Raw genomic sequence first — 11098 nt, 5'->3', positions numbered from 1 at the left:
GACCACTTTTCACCATTATTTTTTTTTCCAGTGTTAATAGTCGATGTGCAAGTATATTAATGAATCTAAGAACTTACTACGGGCCCACCCTGTGCTACCACGGGAGGCCACAGGCATCAATCAGATACCGCACCTAACAATTGAGTACGTACTCATAAGTGCGCCCCAAAGGATACCATGAGCAAGAGGGCCGCTGTGGGTACTGGTACTCCAGCAAGGCCAAAGCCACGTCCCTAAAGGTCAAGCTCGTAGAGGCCCAGAGGCAGAGGAGAGGATGCAGGGGACGGAACTGAATCTTCAGATGTGCCACAGTCGGTCAGCTCCTCCTTCTTTGTGGAGTCCAGGAGACGGGAACCTGCAAAATGAGTCCCAGGTGGCTGGACTCAAAGGGGCTCTGAGGCGACCGGGGAGGACTGGGCTTTGGCCCCAGACTGCAGCTGTTCTGCCACCACACAGCACCAGGCAGCCCATGGCCCCTTGGGCCCATTCTGGGCCTGGTGCAGAAGCTGCCAGCCCAGTTGGGGGCCTGGCCTTGGCCCTATGCAAATGAGGGATGCAATTTCCACCAGTCAGGGAAGATGGGTGCTGTGACTGCTAAAGCACTCCCCACAGCTGGGGGTGGGGTGGGGGTTGCAGAGCCAGGGGTCCCAGCATGGATCCTGCAGTAGCTCCTCCGGGCCACCTCTGTGTTCCTCTGTCAGCTCCCTCCCTGTCGGTTGAGGCGGTAGCGTTGGCCCACAGCAGCTGCCTACCCAGTCACTCTGCACTGTGGCTCTAGTTTTGTCTGGACTGATTAGAGAGAGGCTTGGTGTGTGGTCATGGAAAAGAGAGAGAGCAAGAGTTGGCCTTGACTCCTAGGTCCCACTTGGGCCTGCACACCCTCTCTCCTGCTTCTCTACCAGAGTGAGCAGCAGGTGACGGGAAAGGTAGAAACGCATTCCCTGGGGAAAGAAGCTTTGACTCAGGCTGTTTGGATGTCCCCAGTCCATGCAAACCTTTGAACAGGTCCTTTGTCCTCTCTGGGAGACTTGGTTTGCCCAGTTCTGAATCCAGAGAAGGGATACTCACAGCTGAACTCCCAGGAGCCAGAGGGCCAGATGCTGCTTGTCAGAGACCCAGAACTGACCTCTGGGCTGGTGTTCCTCTTGTGGAGATGGGCGGGCATATCCCCCCTCCCCTGGTGTTGCGGGGACTCCTGGGAGAAGAGGCTGCAGGCAACACCACCAGTGGGCAGCAGAAGGCAGAGGACAGTTTAGAGGAATTGGGGGTATCAGTGAAAGGAGTTCAGTCAAGCTGAACAATATAAAACATTTTCAAGGGCAGCCAGGCTGGCAAGGGCCCCAGTTGCACACTTCTAGTCACCTGCAGAGGCAGCCAGAAGCTAGGAGCTGGGAGAGCTAAGAGGAGGTGGGGCCTCCTGGGAGGACATGTCTGCTGGGTGTACGGGGCAAGGAGATCCGTGAAGTCCCAGGTAGAGAGGTGGCTGCCATGGTGCAGACACAGTCAGGGACTTTCTCCAGTTTATGGCTTCCTTTGGTTCCGTTTCCTTCAGGACACCAGCATACAAGGCCCCATATGAGATCAAAGGCAACCGCAGGTCACATTGAGCTCACATATGATTTTATTTGACCCAAATGGTATTTATTTATTTTAAAGATTTTTTTTGTTTATGCATACAAGAACTGGGGTACAGGCCAGAGGTGTAGGGGGTGAGAGGAGTGGGGAACCGGACAGGTAGATTGACTGAAATACACTGCTGAGGGGAGCAGCGGGTGCGACAGGAGAGGTCTGCTGTGCCATGTGGGTAGCTCCCTGGCCGGCCCTGGATTGAATTCATGCTGCAGAGGCTACATATAGCTTCACAGTGCTGTGCCTAACCCCTTGTACCACCAGGGAGGCCCGGTATTTATTTTTAACCATAGTAAATGCACATCAAAACCACCATCTTAACCATTTTGAAGTGCATGGCTCAGTAGGTTATGCATCTCCACCTACTTGTGCATCCAAACTCCAGAACATTTTCATCTTGCAAAACTGAATTTCCCCCTCCCTCAACAACTGTCCAGTCTGCCCCCCCACTAGCCCCTGGCCACCACCATTCTACTTTTGGTCTGTGAATTTGACTATTCTAGATATTTCATATAAGTGGAATCATACAGTACTTATCTTTTTGTGACTAGCTCATTTCACCTGGCGCGGTATTTTCAAGGTTCAGCCACACTGTAGTGAAAGTTAGAATTCCTTCTGTTTTAAGGCAGAATGAGGATGCACTGCCGGGCCCACCCCACGTTTTGTTTATCCATTCATGTGGTGATGGACACAGGTGTCTTCCACCTTCTGGCTGTCGTGAATAGTGCTGCTGTGAACATGAGTGTTCCTGTCCTGACCTTCAGTTCTCTGGGGCATATACCCAGCTGGCCGCATCACAGGATAATTCTATGTTTTCTTTTTTAAGGAACTTCATATTTTTCACAGCAGCTGCCCCTTCTTAGATTCCCACTAGCAGTGCACGAGCGTTTCCATTCCTCGTCCTCACCAACAAGTTCCATTCCTTCTTCTGCTGTTTGGTTTTTATAGCAGCTCTCTGGAGTAGGTGTGTAGAGGAATATTTCTTTTTTAAAGCCCACCTTTTGGAAGTGACATGTTTCATAAAAAGTTTGTAGTATCCGTATAAAAAATTCTCAGTAGGTGCCTCTGACGATATAGCCCCAAGTGGGAGTACGGCCAGGCTGAGGCAGGCTCCAAGGGCACCTGGCATGGCCCAACCCACTTCCCTCAGGAAGGAGCCACAAAAACACTTTTAGGAAATGCTTCTGACAGGAGCTGAACAAGCAGGCGCTCTGGCCATGCTGAGCCCACAGTCGGCAGAGTGGGCCCTTCCGGCTGCACAAGGGCTGTGGCCCATTGGTCAGCCCAGTCTGACCCGGCGCCTGTCCCACTCGGGTATGAGCCCCTCCTCACCCTCATCCCCCACATACCCGTAATTATGGGAACCTGGGGTGGCTTTGCTGTGTCAACTTGGCTAGGCTGATCTACATTTCCCGCATTACCTTGTGTGTTTCTGCTGAGGCAGATTCTTGTCACATTTGGAAAGAAGTGACCATCTGGTTGATGATTTGCTGCTCTACCTCCTGGGGTGAAGCAGCACCTGGGTCCCCAGAGACTACAGTCGCTGCATCCATTTCTCAGTTCCTGGGTCAGACGTGCACATAGTCTCAGTGACTGCAGGATGTCTTCATCCCTGAGGTCAGAGGCAACAAGAACAGACTCGGTTTTCAGTCTGCCCTGCAGTCCAGCTTGTGCTGATGGGGTTCCAGCCTTATAGAAATGGCTTCATCAGCCCCACAAGTGTGCAGGCCAGTTCCCTGTCACCACCCAATACACAGGGGTGGATATGCGTTGCCCTCTCTTCTGACTCTGCCTCTCCCTCAACTCTGACACGGACACATGAGGGCTGGTTCCTGCTCACTATTCTGGCCTCCCACCACATCAGTCTCCTTGTTTTCACCATGCCCTGCCTTGGGAGCTTTTTATATACCCAGTGGCCTGTGTTAGTGCTGCTCCAGTCTGGAGTGCTCCTCTCAGGAAGCCACAGGTGTTTCCATGTGCCTCTTGCACACAGATGGGAACAGGGAGCTGGTCTGACAGCGACAGCCCTGGCTCTGCTCAGCCAGTGTGTCCTCAGCGAAGGAATGTGCGCTAGGCCTTTGATGTTGCAGGTCAAAGGGTTAAAAACTCAGTCTTTCTTGCCTTGCAGACCAGGATTGGAAGTCTTAAACAGACAAGGGGATTTGCAGAAGTTGCCTTGGCCCCTGAGAACTTGGGCAGATAAAGGAATCCAAATGATTGTTACTGAGCCAGGGCTTTAAGGCCCATCTGTGGCCTTTAAAGGGCCTCCCCTGGTGGCGCAGCGGTTGAGCGCTGGGCTGTGAGGCTGCCTGCAGCATCTGCAGCGCCATCGTTCCCTGGCCGCCAGCGAGGGTCCCACAAAAAAAAAAAAAAAGGCTAATGTAAAATCTAAAGGAATGCAGGGTCTGATCTCGGCCTGCCATTCGAGAGGATAACAGCCCGCACAGACATGTGTCCTAAAGGTAGAAAGCCCACAAGTTGAGAGTATAAAAAGTGCTTCAAACTTCCTGCCAGCACAGACACTGAATTCTTTCACCCCCGCATCCCCTCACGGACATTGTTTTCTTCACACGGTGCTTGACACACAAGATCTCAGTCCGTTCTGATACTTCTGCAAGTATCTGCCCCCATTTTGCAAGTGCCAGTGGCTCCCATCTCAGCTGCTGTGGAAAGAACTAGGTCCTCTCAGCTACCTCCTTGGAGCAGCCAGGACAGCCTGTGGCCCTGGGCCACATCCCCCAAGGTCGGATGGCTGGGAGAAAGAGCAGTCAGTGCCCCTGGTAATGAGTGTGCAGACCTTCCCAGCAGGCCCTGTGCTCAGGATAAGCCCTGCCATAGCCAAGGAACAGGTTCAGTTTGGGGCCCGGCGGGAGGTAGCAAGGGGCCCTCTGCAGTGTCTGCAGGACTATGCTGGAGCCAGGGAGAAGTGGGAGCTAGGGAGCTAGGAGGAGGCTCACCAGGAGGCAGGTTCCATGACCTGGGGGTGTAAGGGACCCTGCCTAGTTAGCAGTTAGTTACATGAGGGAAAACGCTTTCTTGGCTCTACTTAAAGATGAGGAAACTGAGGCGTGGGGAGAATAATCTTGTCCCAGACCAAAAGACCATGATGGAATCAGGCCCAGAACCTTGACCTCAGCCTCTGTGGGCCTGGCCCACCTAAAGCCCCTCCTGATCAATGGGTGCAGACAAGAGCCCCAGCCCGGACCAAGCCTACAAGCTTTCCTCCTGGGCATTGCAGTTCACCTGGAATTATGGATCCTCAATGCCAATTACAAGACACAGGGAGAAAATGGTGGATCTTGGACTCCCCAGGCTAGTGCAGAGGCTGAGTGGGGTGCCAGAGCAGAAGATGGGTGGGCTTCTGTTTTGGCCACGTGTTGGCTGCAAGACCTCTTCCCCATCTCAGCACCAGCACCAGCCAGGTGACAAGCTAGAGCGGTCTCGAACCTGAGGCGGCCCAAGCAGCCCTCAGAGTGCGTAGCACACGTCAAGTATTCACATGTTTTGGTTAAGCCATCCATTCTTCAGCTCAGGGGACTGCATCAGGGATTTGGGACCCACCCCAGAGGAGCTGCTCAGCCGAAGGGTCTGAGTAAGAAAGCTGGGGAGAGAGAAGGGCCTCTGGGTAGTGGGATACTGAAGAAGGATTTCCAAGAAAGAGCAATTTGAAGGGCTGGCGAGACCCAGGATGTGAGCATGGGAGGGTAAAGTATGTCAGAGGAGTGAGAGACCAGATTGCAAATGACAGAAACCCAACTCAAACTGATGAAATGTGATTCATCAATTCACAGGACAGTCTGGTCTCTCTAGCTCCAGGCATGGCCGGATCCAGGAGCGCCATCATTGTTCTCAGGCCTCTGGCTCTCCAGGCCTTGGTTCCAACTTTGTCTTGGCTTCTTTTTCAGCTTCTTTTCCTCCCTATTTGATGACAAAGGTGGCCCTGGTGTCTCAGTATCTAGTGATGCCAGGGAGAGGGTGCCTTTTCTCGGTAGTTTCAGGCAAAAGTCCCAGGATTAACTCTCATTAAAACCTTTGAGGGTCAAGAAACCATTTCTGACCCAATCATTGTGGCCAAGTGAACAACTAACAGACCCCACCCTGGGACTGAAGGGGTTAGACCCCCCCCACCCCCGAACCACATGGCATGAGAGTGGGATGTGGGGAGGTTTGGCTTCCTGGATGGAGACTAAAGTGCTCTTAATATTAACACAAGAGTGGGAGGCTGCACTCTGGGAGCTGGTCCACTGGGGAACCCCATGCTTCTGGAGGAGGCAGGCCATAGCACAAAGACAGGATCCAAGTCTTCAAGGGGTGACAGGAGATGGTTGTGGTGGTGGGGGCAGTAGGATCAGCACAGGAGGCTGCTGGGAGAGCCAGGTTATATGAGCAGCAAAGGGCACATTTGGGTGGGATACGGATGATCGGGAGGGCACTTCGCAGCCCTGGAACTCAAGGGATGTCCTTTAAAAACGGTGACTGGGGGGTCCTTGCTTAGGGAGGGCTCAGGCAAAGAGTTGAGCGTCCATGTGGAGAGCGGAGTAGGAAGGAGCAATGTCCATTTGCCCAGTGCCCAGTCACCAGATAGCACCCCTTCCCTGCCCTCTCTCAACTTCAGAGCCTCCTGGGAGCACGTTAGAAAGTCAGGCCCCAGGCCCCAGCCTCGGCTTCCCATTTAGGCAGCTGGGCTGAAGCCAGGTCGCATCTGGGCTCAGCCTTCTTGTTTAGGGAAGGAGGATGAAATATGGGGGGGTCACATTTAGGGGGTCAGGAGGACCCACCCACCCCAAATCCTGGATAGACTAGGGACTCTCAAAACTGCTAACTGCTGGTGGACTGTAGGCTGGCCCTGCTGGTAGTGCGACAGGGCCTAGGCTGCATGAGAGCATTGGGTACAAAGCCCCCCAATCAAAACTGCCTAAGTAGATGAAGTCGTTAATGATCAGCGAGTGCCGGGACACGGGCTATCAGCCCTGGCCCACCACATGGTGCGATCCCTAGCCTAGGCCACCTGTCTGCCTCCTGGATGCCTAGTTCCCCAGACCCCAAAGAGCCACTGAATTTGCTCCTTTGCCCTCAGATCGGTGCCATCACTCAGGTCAGGGCCCCATCTTGCTCTCCAACAGCTCTCTGAATTCCAGCCTACAGGGCACTCCTGTGCTGAGGAATGGGTTTGTCTCCCCCACCTGCTGGGAAATTTGGACGGGGGATGCCTGGCCTATTGCACCAGCACAAGACAGTGCAGGTTAAACACTGGCATCTGGCCCTGCAGGTACCTTAGGCAGGAGTGGCAGGGGGAGCCTCCAGCAGGGTATCAGGTGACGTGAGGGACCACTCACCCAGTGTGAAAGGGTCTACAAGGCTGGTAACCTCACCCGGAGTGTTGGGGGTAGTGGTTGCCATGCTCGTGTCAGCGAGCCCTGCCAACCAGGGCCTCTTCTCCAGCAGCACTGTCCACCCACCTCTGCCCAGTAGTTCCACACACAGGGATCAAGAGATTCCTTGTATTTTTCATCTAACCCCAGACCCCAGCCCAGGCTTGCCCAGTCTAGCAGATGTACATACCCACTGTTCTAGAGCATTCCTCGGCTCCCACTGCCCCAGGGTGCTCGGTTTTGCAGAATTGCCCTTTCATAGGAACTTCTGTGGACATCTGCCCAACCAAAAATCAATTTGATAAACTGGACAATGTGCCCCAGGACTGAGGGGCTTCTCCGTTTTGCCCCAGTAACACCCCCCCCCATCTGCGCCCCCTACTAACCAACACATCGGGGCAGGCCACACCGGGTTGTGGGCTTCTAAACCCCGGGTCTCCGCTCTTCTTGCCACATCATTCTCCTCGGAGTCGGAGTCACCTCTACAAGGAACTAAGGGGGCCCTGGCCGGTCAAGACGAAAAGCCCCCGCCCCTGCTCTTTGCCCGCGCTGGGGGCCATGCCCAGACCCGACAAGCCCACTCCCCCGCATCCCCCCCCTCAGAAGCCGGGTCCCGCAAGAGGCCACCCCCTCCCCCGGGGTTCGCAGCCCTGCAGAGAACCCCAGGCCCCGGCCCCTCCCCCCCAACGCCGAGGCGCGCGCCCCCCGGGGCCCCTCCCGCCGCCCCGCCCCAGTGGCACGACGACCGCGCCCACCAGTCCCGCCGGGAAGAAAACGAGAGCGGCTCCAAGGTTCAAACAATTTATTGTGCCCCCAAAGGCCGGCGGGACGCCGCGAGCGCCGCGCAGCCCGCGCCCCGGGCGGCCGCTCCCCGGAGTGGGGGGTGGGGGCGGGGAGCCGGGGGCGCGTCCCGCGCGGGCGGGCGAGGCCGCGGCCATTGGCGCCCGGGGGGCGGTAACCATGGCGACAGCCGTTGCCAGGGGCGAGAGCCAATAGGGGCGTCGCCGGGGCCGTTTCAAAAATCTAAAGCAAACAACAACAAAAACGCTACGGGGTCGGGGAGGCCCCGGGCGGGGCCGGCGGGCGGGCGGGCGGGCGGCGTGGGGGGGCCGGGCGGGCGCGCGCTCACTTGCGGCCCTTGGGCACTTTGGGGACGCTCGGCTTGGCCGCCTTCTTCACCTTCTTGCCCCCCGCCGCCGCCTTCTTGGCCCGGCCGCCTTTGTCCCGCGCGGGCGCGGCGCCCTTCTTGTGCGGGCGCGCCTCGGGCTGCGGGCCCCTGGGCGGCTTCTTGTCCGCGCGCCGGGGCGCGGCCGCGCCCGGGGCCGCCTTCTTGGCCTTGTGCGCGGCGGGCGCGGGCGCGGGGGCGGCCGTCGAGGCCCCGCGCCGCTCGCCGCCCTCCAGCTTCTTGCGGTTGAGCTTGAAGGAGCCGTTGGCGCCGGTGCCCTTCACCTGCAGCAGCGTGTCGTTCTGCACCAGCGCCTTGATGGAGTACTTGAGGTAGGTGCGGCCGTTCTGCTGGTCGAACCACGCCACCTTCTTGGCCTCCGCGTAGATGCGCGCGAGCGACGAGCCGCCGCGCTCGCCCAGCCGGCGGATGGTCTCCACCACCAGCTGGCTGTACTTGCCCGGCTGGTTCTTCTTCTTGCTGCTCTTGCGCTTCTTGGCCGGGGCCGGCGCCGCCGCGCCGCCCGCCTTGGCCGCCCTCCGGGCCGCCCCCTCGGCGGTGGTGGGCGGCAGGGCCTCCTCGAGCTCCACGGACATGGTGGCGAGCGGGTTGGCGGCGGGCGGGGCGCGGAAGCCCGGGGGCCGCGCCGGGAAGAGGAAGGCGAGGGGCCGCGGGGCCGCCGGGGGGCTGGGGGCGCGCGGCGGCTCCAGGCGGGAGCGGCCGCGGCCGGGCCTGGGGCCGGGCGGCAGGGCTGGGGCGGGGGCCGGGCCGGCTGGAGCGAGAGTCCCGGGCCGGGCCTGGCCGCGCGGCGGGGCCGGGCGGGAGGGCCGAGCGCGGAGCGGCCGGCGGGCGCCGCTGCTGCGGGGGTGGGCGGGTGGACGGGCTGGGCCGCTGCTCCCGCTCCGCTCCGCGCCGGCTCCGGCTCGTGGGCGCGCGCGCTGCGCTCTGGCGGGGAGGGCGCCCCGCGCGGCTTTTATGGCTCCGCGGCGGACCACGTTGAGAACAACAACAGCCTGGTCCGGAGCCAGCGCCGACTTGTGCTTCTTGGAGCCCCTTCCCCGGGCCCTGGCGGCCCGGCCGCGCCTCCCCGCGGCCCCCGCGCCCGCGGCCCGACGCCCCGGGCGGAGCGCGAGCCCGCGGCGCGGCGCAGGGGGGGCCCGCGCCCCGAAAGCGCTCGGCAGAGGGGAACGGAGGGGCGCACCCTAGCCTACGGGAGCGCGAGCGGAGGGGGCACCCCGTTTGGGGGCGAATAGCTCTGGTTCTGGGGGGAACCCCACGGCCCGGAGCTCCGAGGCCGGCAGCCGAGAGTGCGCCGCGGGCACCCGCGCCCGGCCCGCGGCCGGGGGACGCCAGGCCCGCCCGCGGGGCGAGTTTTAATTTGTTCGAACTAACACAGGGCACGCCCTCCCGCGGCCGGCCGGGGCGCTGTGCGGCGAGCAGGAGCCCGCGGGGGCTTCCGCGCCGGGGGGATGGGGGCGCCCGCGGCCCCGCATCCGGGGTCTGGCGCGTCTCGGGGGCCGGGGCACCGCGCGGGAGGCGGCGGGGGACGCCTGCAGGGGCCTCTCTGGGGACACTCCCCCACCCCCCCGGCGCTGATGCTGCTGTTGTAGAACTAAATTCTGGCCTTTTCCCCAGGCAGAGGGAGAACGAGCGGCGCTCCGGGAATGGGGCGGTCGGGCGGAGCTTTGTTACTCAGGTGAGGGCCCGGGCCCGGATGGTCCCGTAAGGTCTGAGCACCCGTTTAAAGACCAAGGGTTCCTTCTATACACAACCGCGTCCCTCTCTGCTACATTGATAACGTCGTTTTTCAGCAGGCGAAGGCCCCAGGCATGGGGGGCAAGGCAAGGGGGGCAAGATGCAGGCATTCGGGGTGGCCTTGGAGGGAGAGGCCAGCTTGGCCGGCTGCCCGACCTTGTAGATAAGAGTGCGGAAGCCCCGGCCATGAATTTTGGAAGGGAAGGAGCTGCGAGTAAGCAAACTTGTTGATGATGCCTGCATTGGAGTGTTCATTGCACCTGGGCTGGAAGTTATTCTGGAATCTTTATTATATTCATTTGCTCAGTAATCTATTTTCTCATCACCCCAAGTGCCCTATTTTATGCCGTCCCAAGGAACCACCACAGTTACTCGCACAGCCGAAGGGCGGCTCCAGGCTGGGCGATTGTAAGGATTGTGGGATGGAGACCCTCGGAGGAGTCCCAGAGTCCTCTCCAGAGGCTCGAGCAAGTCGGGCAGTCCTGTGCTTTTGCGGGTCCATTATTGGTGGCTTAGGGGAGGGGCCTGACAGTCTTTCTCAAAGCCAAAGAAGCCTGGATTTGGGGAAGCTGAGACCACGAGACACACCCAGGGAGGAGAGCAGGTCCCTTTGGGTGAGTGATTTTTGACCCAGACCGTGTGCAGGTCCCAGCACCAGAGTGATGGAGAGGTGAGGGTTGGGCAGTAAGGGAAGCTACAGAACTGGGGTTCCAGGAATGGGGAGAACCAGGAATTGTGAGCTCCCAAACAGGGCGGGAGATTCTGTGGCCTTGCACCCCAGCGGGCCCTCTTAGGAGTGCAGTCACTGTGCTTGCGCAGACCTCCCTTTTACCACCAACAAGCCCCAGGAGGGAAGGAAATTGCTGCTGGGAAATTGAGACTGGGTGTGCCTTTGGGAAGGAATTGGGGGGCTAGTGTGTGTCAGGCAAGGGGTTGGGCCCCAGAGCAGTGAGTCCACCCCATAGAAGGAAGAGAGATAACCCAGACCCCCGCCAAAAATGCCAAGTACCAGTCCCAGGAAGAAGAACGTCGGAGTGGACTGTCTGCGAGGTCTGGAGAACTTGCCCGTGACTTACGACAATCTGAATCTCCTAACAGAGTGGGGAGTGGGCTCTGAGAGTGCTGCTGGGCCGCTCCTGGCTCTGGGGAGGGGGGCTGGGGGTTCTTGCAGAGACTG

At 59.2% G+C, this 11098-nt stretch overlaps 1 protein-coding gene across 1 annotated transcript; it reads right to left on the bottom strand.

Annotated features, from left to right (window-relative positions):
* Window positions 1–7788: 7788 nt before the first annotated feature.
* H1-10 (H1.10 linker histone) lies at window positions 7789–8880 on the bottom strand. Its single transcript, XM_084247302.1, has one exon. The coding sequence runs from the start codon at window positions 8760–8762 to the stop codon at window positions 8127–8129; it is 636 nt and encodes a 211-aa protein (XP_084103428.1). The 5' UTR covers window positions 8763–8880; the 3' UTR covers window positions 7789–8126.
* Between the last annotated feature and the right edge of the window lie 2218 nt (window positions 8881–11098).

This window comes from Talpa europaea (genome assembly GCF_964194135.1).
Source record: "Talpa europaea genome assembly, chromosome: 11".
NCBI classification, from domain to species: domain Eukaryota; kingdom Metazoa; phylum Chordata; class Mammalia; order Eulipotyphla; family Talpidae; genus Talpa; species Talpa europaea.
The sequence above is the reverse complement of the archived record's forward strand: the minus strand, read 5'-3'. Positions and strand labels throughout refer to the sequence as shown.

Excerpts from the sequence above, each read along its gene's own strand:
- H1-10 (XM_084247302.1), bottom strand. The coding sequence starts at position 8,762 with ATGTCCGTGGAGCTCGAGGAGGCCCTGCCGCCCACCACCGCCGAGGGG.